A 23,220-nucleotide genomic window follows, 5' to 3' on the forward strand; every position below is an offset into this window, starting at 1 on the left:
TCTGAGTATGTTGCGCGCCGCGTCCCAGCCTGCCTGGGTCTGGAGCCCTCCGGGGCGACTCTTCCCCAGCCGCACCGCCCCTTCGCTCGAGGCCCCGCCGGTCGTTCTTCCTGACTCGTGTTCGCACGCGGCCCTCCATGAGATCACCCCTGCCCGCCACTCGCGCGCTCCTGCCGTCGGGTGGGCGCGCGTGCGCATTCCCTCGCGGGGCGGGGTGAGGTCGTGGCAGCCGCGCCCCTCCACCCCGCCCCCGCGGCCTCCTCACGCGAGTTCCCGGGACCGCCCTGCCCGCCCGTTCAGTGCACTTCCCCGCGGCGCCTCTGTCGTCTTGAAAGGGCCGGAACCCGATTCCCCGGGGGTTCCAAGCCGTCTTCCCAGCAGGCCCAAGGCTAATCCCGAGTCTCAGAGGTCCCCGGCCCTCCAGGGTGAGCGGATCTTGCAAGGGGCCTGTGGAGGGTCGGCCGCCGCAGGTCTGGAGTGGGTTGGGGACAAAGCCCCGGGTCCTCTTGGACGGAGGGAGCCGAGAGCTGCCTCTCTGCACCCCACCCCGAGACCCCCAATCCTGCGGGTGTTGTCTGTCGTAGTGCAGCTCCTGTGTTGGGATGCGTGTGGGAAGCCAGGTTCGTGTGGGCGTGCGGGGTGTTGCACTGCGTGTGCGTGTTTTGTGGGCCCGGTGATGGGTGTGTGATGGGGGGCGGTAGAGGCCCCAATCCCGCAGCTCGGGGTGGGTCAGGCGGACACGAGGTGTGGCTGTCTCTGAGCAAGCTGGTCACAGGCTCACCCACCTCCCCTCCAGCACCCCAGAAGGGGCCCCTCATGCAATGACACAAACTTACACACCCGACACGTGGCAAGGGCCACGGCAGGCAGCCTCTGTCCCAGACCTACTTGCCAACCGTGCACTTCACCATACACATGGACACACGGCCTTCCCCTGCAGGGAGGTGAGTTTGGAGTCCCTGGGGTAGACCGGCCAGATCTGGGCAGGAGTGGCGGACATTGGGGAGTTGGAGGGACTTCCCCGACGTCTCTCCACTCCTCTTCCAGGCAACATCCCTCCTCAGCCCAGAAATGGGCCCCTCCCTGCCGGGCCTCAGAAAGTGGGTCCCAGCAGAACAGCCCTGTAAGTCCAGATGTGACCTTAACGGAGCGGTCCTGTCCTTCAGCTTTCTGGCCTCTGGGCCCATATGCCCTCTGCCCTTGCTGACCCTAAGGCACCCTGCAGTCTAGTCTCAGAGCAGGAGGTGAGGGCTGGACACTGATCATGGAGGCAGGAGTGACAACACAGTCACTCCAGGGAGGCTTAGAATGTTGGGGTCCTGGGCTCATGCTGAGAAGTCTTAGGGAGTCTCCTACCATCCAGCAAGTCTCTGGCTTGGCTCTGAGATTGGGGTGGGCATCTTCCTGGTCCTTCCATCCCATCCCTGGAGTTAGGTTTGCCAACCTGCCCTTCTTCCTCTCCAGCTGCACCCTGGCTCCTCCAGCTCAGCCAGCTGGGGCCAGCTCTGTCACTCCCACTCTATCTACAAGAGGAACTGGTTCAGATTGATGAGTGGGGGTGGGAGGGGCACCCAACCCTGGAGTTAATCAGGATGGAATGAGCCAGGAGAGGGGGATAGACTACCCCAAGGGACTCCTGACATCAGGCCTGAGGTGTGTCCCCCACGTCCCTACATACAGCCCCTTTTGGACTTAGAGAAGTCTCCCAGCTCCCTTGCCTGGGGACTGCCCCTGCCCATGACACTCCGACCCCTCTTCCAAGAGATGCAGCCCCTGGGAGCGCTACCGGCCGGCAGAGAGATGCTCCACAACTCCGGCCATAGGGAAGGCCTGGTCCATGTGGGTAAGCACCTCTCGATCCAGATTTGGGGCACTGAGTAGGATGGAAGGTATCCGAGGTGGGCAGGTCACACACAAGTCTAGTCACAGGCTCTGGAGTTCCTGTCCACTGTGCCCAGCCTGCCCTGGATTGTGGGAACAACTGGCCTGCAGGCAGAAAGAACTAAGCTACAGCATTTACTTGCCTTCCAGTTTAGCTCTAATTAATTAATTAATTAATGTATTTTTAGGGAGAGGGTAAGGGAGGGAGAAAGAGAGAGAGAGAAACATCCAAGTGCAAGAGATACATCATCTGCCTCTCACGGGATACATTATTTGCCTCTCACGTGGCCCTAACAGGGGACCTGGCCCCCAACCCAGGCAGGTGCCCTGATAGGGAATCGAACCAGCGACCTTTCAGTTCACAGGCTGGCACTTGATTTACTGAGCCACACCAGCCAGGGCTTAATTGATTTGAGAGAGAGAGAGAGAGAGAGAGAGATGCAGGCAACAATTTGTCGTCCCATTTTTTATACATTCATTGGTTGGTTCTTGTATGTGCCCAGACCAGGGATTAACCCTGCAACCTTGGCATATCTGGACAATGCTCTTAACAACTGAGCTACTGGGCCAGGGCCCAGTTTAGCTTTATTCTGCAAAATTTACAAGGTCTCCTGTGCACAGAGGCCCCCACCGGGACCAACATGAATCAGGGAGCTCTTGCAGTCCAGACTTGGGAAGACAGGACAGGACACAGTTCGGTGCTGCAGTAGACAACAGGAGGCAGGATAGGGAGAGCCTGGAGAGATCAAGGAAGCGTCTCCAAATGGGAGATTCCTGCGACTTCACCAGATGGAGAACAGCAAGTGCAAACATCTGGAAGTCTGGGAGAGGGTACCTCTGGGAAGGGCTAGGTGCTTGAGAATGGTCAACAAAGGGGAAGCTATGGGAGAGGAGCCTGGAAAACGGGCCAGTCTCTCTTTTTTTTTAAAGATTTTATTTATTTATTTAGAGAGAGGGGAAGGGAGGGAGGAAGTGAGGGAGAGAAACATCAATGTGTGGCTGCCTCTCACATGGCCCCCCACCGGAGACCTGGCCCGCAACCCAGGCATGTGTTCCGACCGGGAATCAAACCGGCGACCCTTTGGTTCGCAGCCGGAGCTCAATCCATGGAGCTACACCAGCCAGGGCACCAGTCGGCTCTTGATGCTGTGGTATGAGCTTTTGACTAGAGAGTTGGCACTATTGTTTCAGATCTTTCGACAGCAAACTCTCAGTGAGGCTGCCCAGGGACCCTAGCCTTGATTCCTTGCCCCTGACCCTGTCTTTCCTTTTTTCTGCAGATAAGACCTGGAAGGGGCAGGACAGGGACAGCGAAGGAGCGTGGATAGGGGCAGGGGGAGCCCTGGCCCCCAATACCTCCTCCTCCTTCCCCTCCGAGCCTCCAGGGGCCTCGGGCAGCATCATCCCTGTCTACTGTGCCCTCCTGGCCACTGTGGTCCTTGGTCTGCTGGCCTACGTGGCCTTCAAGTGGTAGGTGGCTTGGGTACTGCCCTGTGGCACCCCCTTCTCATCTGAACTCCCAGCCAGCTCCTTCTCTGTCGCAGTGAAGGTTGGAGCAGGTTGGCAGATCCCCCCTGCTCCCCACAGCTGGCGCTCACATAAACAAAGGCAGGAGCTGGCCAAAGCTCGGACTGCAGAGCTGGGGGCCCTCAACAGGGACCAGATGCATGGGGACAGCAGTGTCTTGCGGGACTCTTCTAGCGGTCGGGAGTCCTCTGTCCCCAGCCAGGGTGAGTCCCTTTCCCCAATCTGGTTCTTCAGACCTAGCTCTGCCCACCACCCAGCCCATCTAACCCTCATTTGCCCCTCATGTCTCCCACCCCAGGGCCACATCCTGAGCTTGGCTGCCGGCTTTACCTCCACCTCCCTCAGCAGCAGCAAGAGGAAGTGGAGCAGCTCCTGGGAGGGTCAGGAGAACCTGACAAGAGCTGGCAGGGCCTGGCGCGCCACCTGGGCTACCAGGCTGAGGCTGTGGAGACCATGGCCCGGAGCCAGGTGCCTGCCTACACCCTGCTGAGGGACTGGGCTGTCCAAGAAGGCAGTGGCGCTACTCTCAGGGTGCTAGTGGATGCCCTGGCTGCCATGGGCCGTGAGGATGTGGTCCGGGTCCTTGGCCTCCCACCGGAGGACTGCTCTGTGGTGTGACACGCCTCCTCAGCCTGGCCTCTTGGGGTACAGGCTCTGGTGCTACCTACCACGCCCACCTCACATGTCTTCCCTTTCATGGGCTTCCTCGCATTGGTGGGCTCAGCCTGCTCGTACTGGTGGGACACAGAGGGTCCAGCCACTACACACCTCCCCTTGACCTGCCTTCCTTGGAGACAGAGGCCAGGATATAGCGGGAGTTGGCAACAAGCAATGACTGGTCCCCACTCCACATCCCCTTCCTTTACCTTAACTGTCGTTCCTTCTTGTGTATTCCATATTAAAGGCAACTTTGGATTGCTGTGCTTGTTCTCTCTGGCTCCTTGGGCCTGTGAGAAAGCGGGTGGCCATGGGGCAGAGGCCCAGAAAAAGGACGGGGTCCTGAAGTCATGGGAGGACCCGGGCTGGCAGGCAGTGTTTCCAGAGCAGACCCATGAGCTCTGGCAGCAGAGTGCAGTTCACATCCTGCCCCTGCATCCACTGGTTGGATCGTGGTAGGAAGCTACTTTATCTTCCAAACCTTAGCTTCCTGAGCTGGGAGACAACAGAATGGCACGTGCAGTAGGTTCCCCTCGCCTCAGACTCCCAGGGTGAGCCAATGTTCCCGACTGCTGACAAGCATCGAGGGAGGTTGGAGGCCTGCCCCTCTAGGCAGGAGGCAGGAGGCAGACCCTTCCTGGGAGGCTGGTACCGAGGGCCTCTGGTCACCTCTACATGAGCAAAAGAAAGGGCTCTCCTTCCAAGGCCTATACTCCAGATGTAGGAGAGGGCGGGCAAACGTGCTTCCACTGCTGTTTATGTGATTTCTACACAAGCCAAGGGCAGGCAGGTCATCCCACCCTCCTGAGGGGCAAGTGAAGACCAGGCAGCTGCAGCCGAACCATATGCACATACACTCACCCTGACAGGAGAGGCAGGCAGGCTCTGCCTAGGCAGGAACAATAGCTGCCCTCCTGGCATCCGCCACCCAAAGCACAGCCACCCCAACTTAGGAAATGTGAGACCCAGTCGTGGTCCAGGGGCCTAGGGTACATCCTGTCCCCTGGCTGATGGGAGATGTGATGGACTGGCTGCTCTGTGCTCACCAAACTTCTCAGGCTGCTGCTGCTGCTATTCCTCAGAGTTTACCAGGGCTGCTTAAACCCATCAGTCTTCCTGCCATGACCCTTGGGCAATGGTAACCCAGGAAAGCAAGCAGGAATGACTCAGCATTCCCTCAGCTAGCATCAGACCAGCTCCAGAGAAATCACACTGACTTCAGCAGGGAGCTGGCCACAGCGTGACTGAGGACCGGCTTGGCGGTGAATGTGAAATCCTGCATCGAGTGGCACAAGTGGGTTCTCAGTTGGCTGGTAGCCCTCGTCACCACTGATGGGACTGCAGCCTGAAGGTGTCAAGGAGTGTGTGGAAAGGGGAAAGATTTTGGGAAAAAAACAAACAGGGAGGTAAAATAATAGAATTCCTTTTCAAAGGCATCCTACCTGAAATGCGGCAGACAACCACCCTTTAGTAGAAGGCTGCTCAGACTTCCTTGGAAAATCTGAAACTGGAGCCTCGGGTTAAAGCCGTGAACTGGACCTGGTTGTAAGCAGCAGTGCGTCCGGCCGCACCCTTGCACACAACGCGCCCCCCGCCCCCAAAAGAGAAACGCTCCCTAATGTGCTCAAGCAAGCATGTCTAATGGCTATGACTTCATAATAGATTTTTCCACTTTTCCATCTGGCCGCAGCCATCAGGGATCCTAAAAGGCTCAGTTAAATAACTTTCAGAAAACATGTAGCAATGTAGCAGACTCATAACACCTCAATTCCTTTCCACTCAAAAATCTTTAAGGTTTTATTTCTTTACGTTTTAGAGAGAGAGGAAAAGAACAGAGAGAGGGGGAGAACCATCAAAGTGCAAGAGAGCCCTGGCTGGTGTGGCTCAGTGGGCTGAGTGCCGGCCTGCGAACCAAAGGGTCGCCAGTTGGATTCCCAGTCTAGGGCACATGTCTGGGTGTGGGCCAGGTCCCCAGTAGGGAGTGTGCATGAGGCAACCACACATTAATGTTTCTCTCCCTCTTTTCTTCCCTTCCCCTCTAAAAATTAATTAAATCTTTAAAAAGATAGTGCAAGAGATACACCATTGGTTGCCCATCAGTTTATCTCCCACATGCCCCCAACTAGGGAACCTCACTCCCAACCCAGGCCTGTGCCCTGACTGGAAATTGCACCGGCGACCTTTTGGTTCACAGGCCACTGAGCCAGACCAGCCAGGGCCTCAAAAATATTAAACCATTTATTTTGTGTGTAGAAGATGTTCAACTAAACATCTGTTTAAAATTAAAATAAAAGAGTGCCAATTCCCACGCCTCAGGGTGGTGAGGGTCAAGTGCGCACAACCTGTGCTGCAGGTGCGGGTGTGGCACCCGGCAGGCAGCGAGTGCTTTGAACTGCTGTCCACCCTCCGAAGACCTGGGGGGCCTCAGCCTCTTCCCCAGGGGCAATGCTGGTGAGCGAAAGCAGCCCAGTGAGGAAGAGATGGGCCCCCAGGTTGGCCCGAAGCCTTTGGCTCGCATTGCCCAGACAAGGGGCATGTGTGTGGATGTGTCCCCACCGGGCCTTGCATTCTCCAGGAGGCGTCCACTCTCATCACAACCTGTGCACTGTGCCCCTTAACAGGGGTCCTCCCCTGTCCCATGTCTAGTGTCCATGTCCAGTGTCCGGCGGCACAGTGAAGGTCAGGGAACAAAACATCAGATGAGCATCCCAGGGGGCTCGGAGAACTCAGGTCTCTGAGGGGAGGACTGGCAGTGCGTCTCCCCAGCCACGCAGTATTCAGGGGAAGATGCGCCTTTCTCTTGCCTGACCTATCAGCAGAGAAGCCCGGCACCAATGCAGACTCAGGCCCACTTTCTTTGCTCTGGAAAGCACATGTGAATTGACCCCACCCCTGGTGGGACCTGTGGAGAACAAGGCCTGTGACAAATCCCAATTTCAAGGACAAATTTTGGACTTCACACACCTACAGCCATCATCTCTCCTTTCTCCAGTAACATCGTTATACACAAACATGTTTAGCTCGTAGGGAACACACATGCCCAGTTCTTTAATTAATTTTATTTTTTACATAAAAAGTTCAGTAAAAATTGGATAAAGTAAAGTGATTTTAAGCAGTAAATCAATCTTATCAACATAGCACAAGGCTGGCCAAAACCACAAGGCAGCCTGCTTTGGAATATTTACATGATAACAAATTAAACCTTGCAGGAGAACTTGAACTATCCTTACAAAGTCTTCCTGTGATCCTAGCACATAAAGGCTAAAAGCAAAACAAAAAACAAACAAAAACCAGGAAAAACAAATTATTTTCAATATATTCACATATACATTAAAATATAATACAGATCGTCAGGGTAAGAGGTCGCGGGTGGGGATGCGCATGGGTCTGTGCGCCGACAGCACCGCCAAGGAGGAGACCCGGTGTGAGAGGGGTCAGGCCTGGCCATGGTCTTGGAGGAAGGGTCTTCCCTAGGCCCTTGCCCCTGAAGGTCTCTACCCTAACCCCAACAGCTCACGACCAGGGGTCACTCGGTGTAGACTGAGTTCATTTTTGGGCTTTCAGTTTAAATCTGCAGCTTTGATTCCCCAGGGTGATGTGTCATCAGTAGCACAGCTTTGACAGAGGGCGGGGTAGGGAGGGCCCACAAGATTTCTTCTCCCCAGAGTCTGTCCTACTTGCTCACCTGTCCTCCCACCCTGGCCCCGTAAGTCACTCTAATTCAGTGTCCTCTTTGGGTTTGTAAACAGCCCCAAACTTCTGCATGTACTTCTTAATGTACTCCTTGGTTTTGTGTTTCACATTCTCATTGCACTCCAGGTCCTCAGGGTTCTTACAGTACTTCAGCTCCTTATTCATAACGCCGTGAGTCAGCTGTCCAGGACACAGGAAGAGAGACCACAGCCACCAATCAGAGTGGAAATGATTTGAGGGGGGAGGCCAGCCTGTTGCCTCAGGGCCCTCTAACCAAAACTGGGAGTTGAATAAAGAGATAGGTTGGGGCAGGCTGGTGCTGGGATCACTGGAAAGGGAAGCTCAGTTCTGGAAGTTTCTTAGAGAATCATTACACCCAAGTAGGGTGCCCTCCCTTCTCTGGCCCGGGCACCTGGCAAGAAAAACCCACTTTCTATGAAAGAGGCCTTTTCGGAAGGTACACAGTTTGCCCAGAACATTGTCAGAAGACCACAGCTGGGGAGAATACCTTGCGAGCTAGGTGTTTGAAGTCTTCCGTTGTGGTAATTCTTCCCACTTTGCAGTCTGGTTTCCGGTATGGGTTCAGGCACTGCACGATGAATTGGGACATCTGCCAGCAGGGAGAGAACACACTGCTCAGTACTCCAGTGGAGCAGTAACTGGAAGAGACAGCAAGGAGAGCCAGCCCATCCTCGCCGACGCAGGTTGGCTGGCTGGGACAGCAGAATGCTACCATACCAGTGGGACATGAGACAAAAGGTCCTGGGCCAGCCCTGAGAGGGAGAACTCCCCCGAATGGACTGAGCAAGGTGGACTTACATGGAGGGACCCAGCAGCAGAGATTGGAGAAAGCACCTCCTCTTTGTGCTACTAGAATGGCTAACACTTGTCACATCCTTAGCACAGAGACTATAGCTAAGTTCTCTGGCTCCTGGAGGTAAGTGTTACATTTCTTTTGATTCACATGATAGGAGCATGAAGCAAATAAAAGCACAGTATGACAGCTGGCAGGAAAAGACCAAGAGTAGGACCCTTTTCAACATACAACTTCCAATGTTCTCCTGAGCTATCTCTGTAGTATCTGTCCTACCCAGTGGCTCTGAAGAGACCCAGGCATAGGACCTCTGAAACTATTTATGGCAGTCAGTGACCACCATAGAGGAGGTGGGGTGACAGCAACTTCCTCAGGGAGCACCCCGAGCAGGGCTTACCCATCCCTGAAACTCAAAGCATTCAGACGTTCAAAGAACAAGGATATATCACCAAGTAGGCACTAAATAAACAGCTGCTAGTTGGCTGAGCTGAAATGCCCATAATTTCACAAAGGGATAGTGAGGAACTAAACCTTAACTCTGTGGTCTCCTGGCCTCCATTCTCTCTCCCTACAATTCATTTTCCCAAATATAGTTAGGGATCTATCTCACTGTTCCCAGCTTAAAATCCCGCAGTGTTTCCCTGTCACTCTCAGACACACGGCCCTACAGGAAGCAGCGCAATACCATTCAGCCTCATCTCCCAACACCCCTCTCACACCCTGTGCTGCAGCCCAGGGACTACTTACAGTTCCCTAGAAGGGACAATGCTTTCTTTTGCCTCTGTACTTTCTACTGCCTGACCTCACGTCCTCCTAATCTATCCAGTCAATTCCTACCCCTGATTCGATAGCCCTTCCTGACACCCTGCAGAGTGGCCTCCAGCACAGTCACAGTGCACTCTCGACACAGATGCCATCACTTACCTACAAGTCTGTTTCCTCCAACAAACTACGAGTCCCTTCAGTGAGTCAAGACTGGAGTTTAGAATCCAGATGCTCTGAGGCAGACTAGAAGGTTAGTGTCCTGATAGCTGGAAATTCCAGTAGCATAAAAAGGGGCTATTTTCTCTAATCCCTTAAGGACTAGGCAGCCACCAGTGAAATCACAGCAAGAGAGCTGAACTTGGAGCCAGAAGGCTTAAGTTCAAGTCTTGTCTAGGACTTGCCTTCTCAGGACCCTAAGAGTTCTCCCACCTGTGTAAGAGGACTGATGATTCCTTCCTTGCCTACCTCAATGGATAATCAGACAATGAATATGAAATTGCTCATTACCCAACTGTAAAGGACCATGCCAATGTGTCACCACATATCAAGTATACAATCAAATTACAGAAATGAGGGAACACCCTACAAGTAGTTGTGCACACTTAGGACGAGAAAGGAAAGAGCTCTGGTTTAAGCCTGCGGAGCTGAGTAACATACACCAAACTTTACCTCTTTTCTGAATACTTCTTTGCTTTTCTTAGCCAGCTCACTGGAGGTGTCTGCTTCTGCTGTCTTAGGCTTTTTTGAGGTCTAGAAATAAAAGAGAAAACATAATAATGCTGGCAAGAGAGGTCAGATTAGTGATCCCTGCTGTTCCAGAACCCTCCTTTCTTTCCCTGAGTTGCGATACCTAACTCTTGGTATGAAGGCGCAAGGCCTGGAGTCAGCTTGGCTGCTGTTAACACTCACCTCATGTTTTAATCCTGTCATCTGACTCTGACCTCAGTCCTATAAATCAGTGGTACTGATCCATGGCCTGACAGGAACCAGACCACACAGCAGCAGGTGAGCAGCGGGCAAGCAAGCCAACTGGTCCCTGGTGCCAAAAAGGCTGGGGACCACTGCTACAAACCAGTTCTAATTCTCTACCCTAACTCAAAGCTACATCTTTGATGTAGCTAAACAGCTCTAGTTGTTTCACAGCCAACTTCTCTGTAGAGCAGAGTGTGCTGTGTGACTTGGATCAGTCAGATCCCTGCCTGGGCTTCAATACCCCACACTGCCAGTACCCGCACTGTCAAGGCCGAGGCTCAGTGAGCTCCCCGTTCGCTGGCTCTGACAGTCCCGGATTCCAGGACAAAGGCAAAACACTCTGAAGATCTTTTACCACCCATCTGGAGGTTCCTACCACACCACGATCCTCATCCAAGGCCCTCCACTCCCCTTGGATACTCATAATTTTCCCTCCAAAGGTAGAGCTGGCCAAACTGTAGGAGACAGTCTCAGCACGCAAGAGAGGCTCCTTGGAGGTTGGTATCTTACAGGTCAGAAATGCGAAGACTAGAGGTACCAAGGATTTGGGGGGAAGGAGAAAAGGGTCATCCGAGTCAGCGAACAGACGAGTAGATGACAAGACACAGGGGGTACGGGGTCCGAGCTAGTGCGACAATGAGAAACCTGGGAATATGCCCTTCCAGCAATGCCAAAGGAGAGGCTGCAAAGTTCTCCCAATCAAGAACTGCCAAGAGGTGAGGCGCCAGCAGCCATGCCGTTCAGAGCACTCGCATGGGACGCCATGTCCCTGGACCTTTGCCCACCACCAGTCATCAAGTCCCTTGCTAGAAAATGTGCTTTCCCATGGAAAAGATTATGAGCATTGCCCTGGCTGGGTGGCTCGGCTGGCTGGAGCATCATCCTGTGCACCAAAAGGTTGTGGGTTTGATCCCTGGTCAGGGCGTGTATGGGAGACAACTGATTAATGTCTGTCTGTCTCGCTCTCAAATCATTAAAAAATATCCTCATGTGAGGATTAAAAAAAGATTATGAGCATTGGACTTTGAGTACAGTCATTTTTGATGGGTAGAGAAGCTGCAGGTGGTATTACAGGTACTCTCCACGTTTTTGCTGGCCACTTAGAGCAGAACATTTTTTCTACTCCTAACTCACCCCCCAGTTCTGACTCCTCCATGTCCATCAACAGCATGAAGGTACTAATGACAGAGCTGCTCCACTCCCTCTGCTCTGGACTGGCTCCAGAGAAAGGTGTATGGCCTTGCTCTGGGCTGTTACAAATCCACTTTCTCTGATTTGTTTTAACAGTTTTGCATATTTTCCATTTTTTTTACTTTCTTTGGCTGTGGAAGCAGGATGGGAAGGAGAGGGTAAAAAGAACACACAGATCAACTTTTGTTTTCAGGATATAAAACAAAAAAAACCCGACAATCTATTTTCAAATGCTTTGCTTTGGGATCTTTGTGGTTGTTTTTCCAGTGCTAGGGAGTGTGGGTGTGCTTCACAATAAGACCTCAGGTAGCAAGGGATCAAGAATTGCCTGAACAAGCCAAGGAAACTTCAACACATCCTCAAATGTTCTCTTGTACATCTCCAAAAAGAGCAGCGACAGCAATGAGTACAGAAAGCCCTGTGAGGCCTGACAACCATCTCAAGGCTCCTGGTCCTATGGAAGAGGCCAGGCTCTCAGCAAAAGTACTGTGTGTATATATACATATAAACAGGAATGTTCCGCTTCCCTCTGAATGAGGTATGTGTTTAGAAAGCTAAATAAATTCATCGAATGTTTAATACTTTCCTAATTTAATCTCTGACTTGGTGAGACTGGTAGGGCTTTAAAAACAGTTACAGAGCACAATCCACTGAGCACTATCTAAGAGATTTGTGGACCTGTTGAATGCTGCGCAATTGGGATTAGGAAAGAAAATGTTCGGCCCTGGCTGGTTTGGCTCAGTGGATTGAGCACTGGCCTGCGAATCAAGGGGTTGCCAGTTTGATTCCCAGTCTAGGGAACATGCCTAGGTTGTGGGCCAGCTCCCCAGTAGGGAGTGTGCAAGAGGCAACCACACATTAATGTTTCTCTCCCTCTCTTTCTCCCTCTCTTTCTCCCTCTCTTCCTTTCTCTAAAAAATAAATAAATAAAATTTTAAAAAGAAAGAAAGAAAATGTTCAAATGAAGGGTGTCTAGACTTACATCATGGAAATTTTAAAACAAAATGAAGTACTCTTAGAAGCACTGAAATTCACATACCCCTCTTTGGTCTGTGGTCTGCACCAGGCATGAGAACTAATTTCAGAAACTGGCTAACGCTCACTCAAGCCCAATGCCAAGCAACACCAGGAGCCAGAGTCAGAGCCAAGCATCATTTGATGGACGCTGCCATGAAAACCTTGGGAACACCATGCAACTCCAACGTCCCACTTAAGTGTTACCATCTCTATAATTCATAAACTGTTTTTTTCAGTCCTCACCCAAGGATATGTTTTTATTGAATTTTAGAGAGAAAGGGAGAGAAAAAGAGAAACATGGATGTGAGAGAAAAACATCAAATGGTTGCCTCCTGTATACACCCTGAATGGGGACTGAACCCGCAACCTAGGTGTGTGTCCGGACCAGGAATAAAAAATCCTCAACATTTTTGGTGCACAGGCGCCGATGCTCCAAGATGCTCCAACCAACTGAGCCAAGGTCAATTCATAAATTTTTTTTAAATGCTCAGTGCTTACTAATTTTAGAGAGAGCTGGACGGAGGGAACAGGAGAGGAAGAGAAACATCAACGGGGTTGCCTTTTGTACACACCCAGACTGGGGACTGTAGCTGCAACCCAGGCAAGTGCTCTGACCAGGAGTCAAACCTGTGATGTTTTGGTTTGCGGGATGACACCTGACCCACTGAGCCACACCAGTGAGGGAAATTTATAAACTTTTAAAACCAAGTATTCTTACCTTTCCCAAATGCCTACTGCCAGGTGAAAATCCTTTAGCACCAGAAAGGACATCAGACTGGACCCATAATCCCCAAAACATAACAGGCTACTTCGTGGGTTCGGGAATGTCTGCTCACACCACAAGTGGTCTGGTTGAGATTCTAGAAACCCAGGCGGGGGGGGGGGGGGGGGGGGGGCGGGGTGGTTGGTTGGGGGGCACTCTTACAGATAAAAAAGCAATGTGTTCCCAGGTACTCTGTGGTAATCAGTTTGCCTTTTCTGTCTGTTGGCTCCCATGGGGCATCAGTCTACTATGATTCTATTTGTGTGTTTAAAATGAAAAACATTTGTGTGTGTGTGTTTTCCCGAAAGGTCCTGGAAGAACATACAACAAATTAAATGTAGTTCTGTAGTTCTTTGTCGTGGGGAGACTGTCTTGTGTGCATTATAAGATATTTTAGTGGCTTCCCTGGCCTCTACCCATTAGAAACCAGTAGCATCCCTTTAACTGTCACAACCAAAAATAACTCCAAATATTACTGAATGTCCCAAGAAGCAAAACTGCTCCTGGTTGAGAATCCCTGCACTAAGAGCTAACTATCTCCAAAGAGGGAAGTATAAGGAAAGGAGGGCAACTGAATAGAAATTAAGGGCTTGTCTGGATGTCTTCACTGCCCCCAGCCCCAACCCCAGTATTTATTACACGTGTAATACTCCAGGACAATAAGGAAGATAGAATCCCAAGACCACGTGGCTACTGGCCCTACAAAATGGCAGACTCCCAAATGATCAGGAAACACTTGTAAGCCACACTCACCTTCATGGGGTTTTCATCATATGTTGGGGTTCCCAAATCCATCTCAGCTTCATGCTCAAGGCTGGCATCATCTCCTGGGCTTTCCCAAGTAGGAGGATCCCACTGAGTCTGCCTAGAAGAAGGTAAGAACAGCCATGCTGTCATGGCCAGAAAACAGAACTCTGGCACAGGCATCTCCGCTCATATGTACATAAAATACAACGTGCAATGAGACACAGGACAAGACAGCTCCATAAGACAGAGACGTTCTTTTGACATCTTCCTAGCAGCAATGATTCCACCCCAGAGACAGACTATTTAGCCCACCATTTTCCTGTAGCCAGTGATGTGGCAACACCTGCTGGGTGTCAAAGAGAGCAGTAAAGCCAAACATCTTTGTCTCTCACCTGGCTATGTCCTGAAAATAAGATTCAGCAAAGCCTAAAAAGTACATGGACTGGGTGGCTGCCTATGCCTATGCCATCCCTATGCAAGTGAAGAGATCAATCAATGGTGACTATACCCAGCAGGTTCTTGGAGCAAACTAAAATAAATCACAATACTCCCCTCATAATCCTGGACCATGTGAGAAAGTTCTTCCTTGCTTTAGGAGCCTTCTTGTTTGTAGCCGTGCCCTTTGCACTAATGACTGACAGCACACAAAAGACATATAGGTTAAAAACTTGTGCCCTCTGCTAAAAATATTCTCAACTGACTGCAAAAAGAAGGGTTTAACCATGTTCACTGATGGTATGTTTACAGTTATTTTAAAAACAAGTAAGACAAAAAAAAATTTTTTTTAAGCTAGATTTGCGAGGTAACAACTGGAAGTAAGGAAATTCATGTTCAGGAGCCAAAAGTCAGCTCCCACAGGGGCTGCTTTAAGGGTAAGCATCTAATGAGTCTAAAGCCTAAGAGAAGCTAGCGGTGTATCCGGCAGGCTAGTCCTGCCGTTGCAGTCTTCTGCTTTCTCACCACGTGACTCTCCAGTCAGCAATATGAACGGTATTTGATCAGTTTTGCAAGAGTATGAAAACAGGCTTACCTCTGACCAATGCAGCTAATTAGAAGAAAGGGGAGGGGCTCAAGATTTCTAGTGTATTCAAAGACCCACAAGTAGCTGTGGGTTTATTATAGAAAGTGAACAGAGAGGGAAGTATGATGCTCTTAGGTGCTAGCTAAGGGAAATCTCAAAAAAAGATGAAAAGGTACCTATATAAATAAGAAATACAATCTTTTTTTTCTTTTTGGAAATGTGATAGTACATTAAAAAGTTTGCTTTGGTATTGAAAAGACAAAGTTCTGAAAAATTTGCAAACAATGGTTGTTAAAATCACTATGCTTTCAGTTGGCAACATAATGAGGGATTGTTTTATAAAGGTATTTTATAGAAAAAAGGCCTTTCTAAGCAGAAAACATAAAGGGAAATATTTGACTGTGAAAATTTTAAACTTTTTCATGTCACAAGACTATTAAAACCAAAAACATCTGCAATACTTTTGATAAAAAGATCTAACAATGGCCCTGGCTGGTGTGGCTCAGTGGATTTGAGTGCCAGCCTGCAAACCCAGAGGTTGCTGGTTCAATCCTCAGTCAGGGCACATGCCTGGGTTGCAAGTCAGGTCCCTAGTTGAGGGCAAATAAGAGGCAGCCAATCCTGTGTATCTCTTGCACATTGACGTTTCTCTCCCTCATTCTCCCTCCCTTCCCCTCTCTCTAAAAGTAAATAAAATCTGGAGGAAAAAAAAAGAGAGAGAGGTATTTATTTTAAAAAAAAATCTAACAATGCTGACAAAGGTGGGTATATGCCCTAAAAAACTCATAAAAGATAATAAACTGCAAATAATCTAATGAAGACATTGCATCTCAATAAGAATCATTAATGAAATTAAGATTTCACACCTATTAGACTTATATGATGAAAAAGGCACTTTTATTGACTTTTTGTGGGAGTCTAAATTGGTACAAATAATTTTTTTTACTAGTAGACAGACAAAAATTATCAATTTAAATAAACTTTGGAGGGATGGGGGGAAAATGCAGAAAACTGTACTTAAACAACAATTAAAAAATGTTAAAACAAACAAACAAACAAAACTTTGGTATAGCCATATAAGAGAGCAGGGGTTGGCAGGCATTTTTCTCTAAAGAATCAGAGAATAAATATCTTTTGCTGTGTGGGTCATATGGTCTCTGGCACAACGATCTACTCTGCCACTGTAGCGTAAAAGCAGCCACAGACAATTCCTAAATAAATGGGTGTGCGTGTGTTCCCAGAAAACTTTATTTGCAAAACCAAGTGGTCCAAGGGCATGGTTTACTGACCACCGTAAAAAAGTACAAGCAAGCACTAAAAATGTAGTTGTGCCCTGGCTGGTGTGGCTCAGTGGACTGAACACAGGCCTGCAAACCAAAGGGCTGCTGGTTCAATTCCCAGTCTAGGGCACATGCCTGGGTTGCAGGCCAGGTCCAAGTAGCGGGCAACCACACATTGATGTTTCTCTCCCTCCCTTCTTCCTCCCTTCCCCTCTCTCTAAAAATAAATAATTTTTAAAAATGTAGTTGCAAATTATAAAACATGCACCACAACAATTCACAAAGGATTATATACTACTGATGAATACAGACAGACACACAGAGGAAACACAAATTCATATAAAGCTGTCAAAAAGATATTTTAAAAATTTAGAGCAAATCTGGTCTACTGCCTATTTTTATAAATAAAGTTTTATTGGAACAATGACATGCCCACTCATTTATGTAGTGTCTTGGCTTACACAACAATGGCAGAACTGTATAGTCATGACCGAAGGGCAGCAATGCCTAAAATATTATCTGGCCTTTTACAGAAAGGTCTGCCCATGACCCCTCTCTGAAATCTATAATATTACATGAAATCATTACCATTTTTAAAAACTTCTCAGTTTTCTCCAAAAGAGCCTTACAGATTAAAAATACACAAAAACATATCTAAAAAGGACAAAGTCTAAGGTACGACATAACATTTAAGATGTGATCCTGGAAACCTAGCAGCCCTCAAGCACAATGAACAGCCAATGACAACAAGCCACTGCATAAAACTCCCCTTAAATTGGCAGCATCTCTCCCCAACTGAAAACTGATCTGGGGATGCCACACAGCCCTTCTTACCTTGTGATGACATGGTAGTAATAAATCTTCCCTTCTGGATCTCGGGCTGTCTTCCAATTGGGAGGTAAGACAATAGTTTTTGGTTTTGGAGGAGAGGGAGGTGGCAGATCCAGTAGATTATTTGTCACAACCATTTCAGGCTAAAAAAACCACACACACAAAAGAATAATTTTTCCAGCTTTATCTGTGCTTGAGCAGTTGAAGAGGATCCTAAAATCCCAGGCTAAGATAAAATGTGTCCACTTTTAAGTACTTACGGGTCTTTCAGATTGCTGCTTTTTGCACGCATACCCCCTCTGAATCTCTACTTTATGTAGCTGCTTTTTGGAGGGCTTTTTGTACGTTTCACCTATTCCATTCCCATAGTCCTGTATTTGCCCTCTTTTCTCTAAGCTTCAGTGTAGCTTAATATTTCACATCATTCAGTACTTAACTAAATTACTAATCATTTCCCCACCTCCAAATGACTCCATCCCTCCTCAAACTCTTCATCTGCACCTTTCATGACATCAACCTCTGACTACTTTAAGTATAATTTATTATGATCCTCAACTCTCGGGAAAGTGTCAACTTCTAATAATAGGAATGCAACGTCATGGTTGTACTAAAAATGCCTAGAAGGGCCCAGCTCATAGCAAGCCCTGAAACTCCTGCTGGAAGTGCACACTGTCTTCCTCCCGGATGTCTCACATGCAGTCTTTTTACTCCACCTCCACTTACTGCCCTGCCTATCTAAAGGCCATCACTCGCCAGAATGCTTGAAGAGCCTTCTTTGGAACTTCTTTCAAAGTTGCTATTCTGGATCATTCTCCTGTTTATTTTCTCAACTGCTTCCAAGACCAGCTTCCTATTGCCCATGTCATCCCCAAACAACACCTTATCAAATTTCACCATACCCTCCTACATATGGTGAGTATCAAAGCTTCCCTCAGTACACACTGCACAACATGTAGAGTGAAGTAGAGCATTCAATTCTATACTACACTAGTCCACGGAGTCAGTCCAGTATGGTATCATACAATATCATAATAGCTGGTCTAAAAAATTTTTACTTCAGAAATTCATTGCAAAGTATAAAACTACAAGGTCAGTCTGCTTAAATTACAAATAAAAAGGATCCTCAGGGCAAAATATGTGTCAATAACATAGCTATAAATTCTGCAGAAGGCTGAGTAGCATTCCCTCAGGGTGTACAGGCACTTAAATAAAATTGATGATTACAAAAATTAAAAAAACAAAACAAAACACCCAACGACAACAAAAAATTCCCAGAGTGAAAAAAAAATAAAAAAAATAAAACCAAGCTAAACAGTAACAACAACAACAACAACAACAACAAGCTAATACAAAAAGTAAACCTTCTAAAGATAAAGTCGGCAGCCAATGAGAATTTTATCAACCAAAACATTTCTTACTGGCTGTAAGGGCTGAGGCTGCCCTGGTGCAACTATTGTAGTCACGGCTGCAGTCGGCTGCACCACCACTCCTTGTGGGTGAGCTGTGAAAATCTGTTGTCCCTGTATGTACTGAAGACTTGGCTGGGCATAACTCTAAAAGATAAAATGAAGAAACTCATAATGTATACTTTTCTAGCTCTAATAAAGCCATAATTAACATGCAGGTTGGCATAATCTTTCATTTGGAGGTATAGTGTTTGAAATTCAAACTGTCAAAAAGTAAAGGGAAAGCGAACATTTTTCAGGGTTCTGTAGCATCTATCCAAAATAGCTAGCAATCAATGCCAATGCCAAAACCAACAGCAGCAATAAAAAGGGAAAACTGGTTTATATTCCCACTGAAATAATATGAAAGATGTACACACTTGTGAGATATACTCAAACAGCATGTGTCTTGTCAACTCTTTATTTACATTTGCTGGGGGATAATCTGTAGGAAACTGGCTCTTCCCTTTAAGCAACTTGAAATCACACAAAAGCTACCTTTGCAAACATAAATACTGTCCAGAAATATCTTCAAAATGTGACTTGCAATGGGAATTACAAGAGAAAACTACAGTCCAATATGCTGTAGAGGAGAAACAGTTGTTCTGCCCCCACTTCTAGAGGGGAGGAAAATCACTATTACTTTATATCTGAGTCACTGACTTACACTACAGTGAGAAAAATTACAGTCTAAGCCCTCTTTTTATTTTTTTTTAAATTGATTTGAGAGAGAGAGTGAGAGAGGAAGCGGGGAGGGAGATGGGAAGAGAAAAAGACACATCAATTTGTTGTTCCACTTATTTATGCATTTCTTGGTTGAATCTTGTATGTGTCCTGACTGGGGATCCAACCTGCAACCTTGATGTACTGGGATGCTGCTCTACTCAACTGAGCTACCCGGCCAGCACTAAGCACTCAATTTTTTGAGATGTGATTTAGTCTAACTTTATAAGATCACTTACTAATGTCACAAGACCACTATAAATCATGTGGCCTCAGTTAAAATTGAGCTTTTTATGTTTAATAAGCTGTTGTGACAGAAAAATGACATGGTCACCTTCTAATAACATCTATTTCACATGTCAAAGATACGGCATATGCACACACACATTCATATCATATCATATAATACTTCATTATCAAGGTTATAAACTCAGTAGCCCATCTTGTTATTGTTGATACTAGGCTTGAATGACACAGACCTCAAGGCTTCCTCCTGGAGGTCAGGTCTTTAGGCCAGACGGAGATAGATGACCTTGACTAGCTGCATTGCACAGCTCACTAATGTCAATACTCTCTCAGTATTATTATGGGAACTGTTGAAGTAATAACTATAATAAAACCTTTAAGGTAAATGGGTGCTTTACGTCTATCATTATTAATATCCATTATCTCATGCAAACCTCAACCACTCTGAGGCATTCTGCTCATGCTGTAGATGAGAAAATTAGAACTGAAGAAACTAAGTGCTTGTCTTCAGGACACACAGTAAATGATGGATTAGGACTCAACACACACACTAACAACATGCTCTATGCTTCTCATTACCCACAGCCCAACATCGTGTCCGCTCAACTAATGTTGCGCGGAAGGGAAGAACAGTCTGAGCCACCCCAGCCCAGTTACCTACTACTCTAGCACACACAAACTGGGTCAGAGTCAATCCATGACCTCTTGGTAGGAACAGACTGGAAAACTGGAAACAAGTAAAACTGTGAGGCTTGAGTCTTAAGGCTACATATAACTATCCCCTAGAGGAGTCTTCTGCTCACTGGGATGGACAAAAAGATTCTATTTTATAAGCACAACCGTATGTCCAGTGAGCTCTCTATTGAGGAGTCTCAAAAGGGTACCTTCCATTGCTGTTGCTTAGGCTCTAACATCTAGGTTAAGAATGTATTTCAGGAATATGAACAGGACAGAAGCAGGCTGTTTCTCTTTCATCAGTTATACACATTCTCAGGGAAAAACTCAAAAATATTATCTCGGCCCAAGAAAGAATATGGCAGAACAGCAGGAAGAATTAGCATCTAAGAAATCTGTTTGATTCCTGAATATTCTGTAAAATCAATACCTAATAACCAATAATGAACATCTCCTTACTACCCTTAGTTAGCATTGTAATATTTATTTTAAGCCAAACCTGGAAAAAAATCCCACACAAACACAAAATGAAATATAAAAATGTTCAGTGACGTGTTATTTATGAAAGAGAACTTTCAACTTAAATGACTACTCCAGAAAAATAGATTAAAAAATGTTATAAGGAAACAGGACATCATATAGCCATTAAAATGTACACACATGTATGTATCTGTATGTATGTATACATACACAAAAATTCAGAATAATTTGGAAAAATGGTTAAGAATACTGTTAGGTAGAAAAAGATGGGATATAAACTTCAAGTCTTTAAGATTTCAAATATATATAATTATGGTTAAACAGATCATAAAAAATGGAAGTAGTTAATACAGTTATGGTTTTAAGAATTAAAGCAGGACACTTTGTCCTGACTTCTTAAACAAAAATTTGATACAGCTTTAGCATAAAAATACTAACAGAAGTAAACACTACTAATCAATCCTGAGTCATGTGTGCAGGAAACATCTGTGGGAGTCCCTGCTATCCACATTTCACCTTTAAGGATGATGAAGCGTGATGGGGAAGAGAGACACATAGGAATGTGGTGAGGATGATGTTTTCTTTATACCTTCTTCTTTTTCTTAAGCTTAAAATGCATCACTTTGTTTTACAGAAAAGATAAACTTGATTAAAAAACAGGAAAAATACATTTTGAAATATAAATCAGTATACTCTTAGCTTTTAAACTTAACATTACTATTTCCTACCACAGTAATACCCTTAGGTTCAGTGCGTCACTCTGGCAAACTTCATGATGATGAACATGTAGGGTTACAAGAAATAATATGCAAACTACGTCTAGAAAGGGCAAGCCATGTCCTAACTCAATTACCATGGCAGAGAGCTCTCCTTTGCAGGGATACAGAAGAATAAATTTTATACAATTCACTGCCTATAAGCAAAAAGGACAGGAGTGATCCAAAAGTCATTCTCTCTCTCTCTTTTGCTTTGGGGGAAGCCAGCTAGCATGCTGTAAGCAGCCCTATTGAGGGGACCATGTGGAGGGAAGGAACCCAGGCCTGTTAACCTTGTGAGTGGGCTTGAAAGTGAAATCTTCCACCCCCTGTCTAGTCTTCAGATGACTGCAGCTCTGGTTAATGTAATTTCATGAAAGATTCTGATCCAGAACCACCCAGCCAAGCTGCTTCTGAATCCCTGATCCACAGCAACTATAAGACAATAACTATTTATTGTCTTAAGCTGCTAAGTTTTAGAATAATTTGTTATACAACACATAACTCGTATTGATCAATATATAAAAGTGATAAATAGCAGGACTTCCCTGTGCATCAGATTTAACATCCCATAAATAAACTGTAAGACAGACAGGAGAGGTCCCAAGATTAGTTACCTGCACAATTGGTGGTGTTGTCTGCGAATACGGTGATGTCACGCCATAGACAGTGGGACAAGTCTGTCCTTGATAATATATGGTCGTCTGAGACGGTGCAGGAGTAGAATACTGCTGCTGTACACTGACAGACTGTTGGTTTGAATCCCAAACACCATAGTTCTGTCCCTGGACTGGGCCGGGGGCTGGCACTGGCAAGACGGTGACACTGGAGTCTTGGTGTACCACATTATCACTTTGAGCCACATACTGTGAACTGGAAACTTCCACAGGGGCTGTTACATGTGGCACCACCGGCACAGGTGGAGGGGCAGCAAGGGGTTCTGTAGAATGTCCCACCAAGGGCTGAGAATGATCATAAGGAGCAGGAGAACACACAGGGTCCATGCTAGGTGTGGGGAGGAGCACCTTTCCAGCATTAGGGTTGCTGGGATCCACATAGGCCTGCATGGGATAACCTGGTGGGTAGCCAGCAAAGGGGTGATGAGGGGCATTGTAGCCAAGAGAGTCATAGGGCAGTGGAGATGTCATTCCCAGGTTCTGCATCTGCTGCTGTTGTTTCTGAGCCTCCCGCTGTGCCACCTCTTGCTCAAACAACTTGCGACGCTCCTCTGTAGAAAGTTTATTGCGGTCTTTTCGTACTTTCTTTTTAGAAGTTGGTGTATCATATCTAGAAATAAGACAATGACAGCATCACAAAAAGTTGTTCCCTAAATTATAGATATAATCAAAGCACTAGTAAGTGTTACATCGCTCAATGCTAGATCATTAACTATACTAACTCCAATTTGGCACTGATTAAAAATTACACTCAATATTACTTTAAAAAGTCTTGCAGATGGAAGAGAAGTCCAAGGAAGTAGACACCTAGATGAAAAGAATAATTTTATCTTATTCTCAGATTCTAGCATTTCAAATTAAAGAAATATATCATCCTAAATAGATTCTTCTTTAAAGTTAGGGACAGATCTGTACCTACAAATTCTGAAATTAAAACAGAAACCAAAATACACTAATAAAACCTACAGAATTTGACATATGTATGGCCACACACATTTATAACAAATACTAACAAAGAATGAGCACACACACGAATGTATGGAAAATTAAATTCATACAC

At 46.9% G+C, this 23,220-nt stretch overlaps 2 protein-coding genes across 10 annotated transcripts in view; one reads left to right on the plus strand and one right to left on the minus strand.

Annotated features, from left to right (window-relative positions):
- The first annotated feature begins 270 nt into the window (after positions 1–270).
- LOC112309947 (death domain-containing membrane protein NRADD) lies at positions 271–4,326 on the plus strand. 6 transcript variants are annotated; one of them, XM_045199864.3, is made up of 6 exons: positions 308–425; positions 797–944; positions 1,681–1,843; positions 3,162–3,351; positions 3,469–3,611; positions 3,707–4,326. In XM_045199864.3, the coding sequence occupies exons 2-6, from the start codon at positions 822–824 to the stop codon at positions 4,024–4,026; spliced, it is 939 nt and encodes a 312-aa protein (XP_045055799.1). In that variant the 5' UTR covers positions 308–425; positions 797–821; the 3' UTR covers positions 4,027–4,326. The 6 variants fall into 6 exon arrangements, with proteins under 6 accessions (XP_045055803.1, XP_024421954.1, XP_045055799.1 ...); XM_045199866.3 differs by lacking the exon at positions 797–944 and adding an exon at positions 1,048–1,123 and having other exon boundaries at positions 364–425; positions 1,763–1,843; XM_045199867.3 differs by lacking the exon at positions 308–425 and adding an exon at positions 1,048–1,123 and having other exon boundaries at positions 903–944; positions 1,763–1,843.
- Positions 4,327–7,108: 2,782 nt separating this feature from the next.
- SETD2 (SET domain containing 2, histone lysine methyltransferase) overlaps positions 7,109–23,220 on the minus strand; it is a 93,303-nt gene continuing 77,191 nt past the window's right edge. For all 4 annotated transcript variants that reach the window (XR_011651502.1, XM_024566076.4, XM_053929395.2 and 1 more), the window contains 7 exons: positions 22,101–22,770; positions 18,578–18,712; positions 17,163–17,302; positions 14,034–14,145; positions 10,007–10,087; positions 8,267–8,368; positions 7,109–7,938 (listed from right to left, as the gene is read on the minus strand). Coding sequence is in view for 3 of the 4 variants with exons in the window: in XM_024566076.4 (XP_024421844.2) it covers positions 7,777–7,938; positions 8,267–8,368; positions 10,007–10,087; positions 14,034–14,145; positions 17,163–17,302; positions 18,578–18,712; positions 22,101–22,770 (1,402 nt within the window). In the remaining variant the exon portion in view is untranslated. The remainder of the gene's footprint in view (positions 7,939–8,266; positions 8,369–10,006; positions 10,088–14,033; positions 14,146–17,162; positions 17,303–18,577; positions 18,713–22,100; positions 22,771–23,220) is intronic.

The sequence above is a fragment of the Desmodus rotundus genome, chromosome 8 (assembly GCF_022682495.2).
Source record: "Desmodus rotundus isolate HL8 chromosome 8, HLdesRot8A.1, whole genome shotgun sequence".
Classification (NCBI taxonomy): domain Eukaryota; kingdom Metazoa; phylum Chordata; class Mammalia; order Chiroptera; family Phyllostomidae; genus Desmodus; species Desmodus rotundus.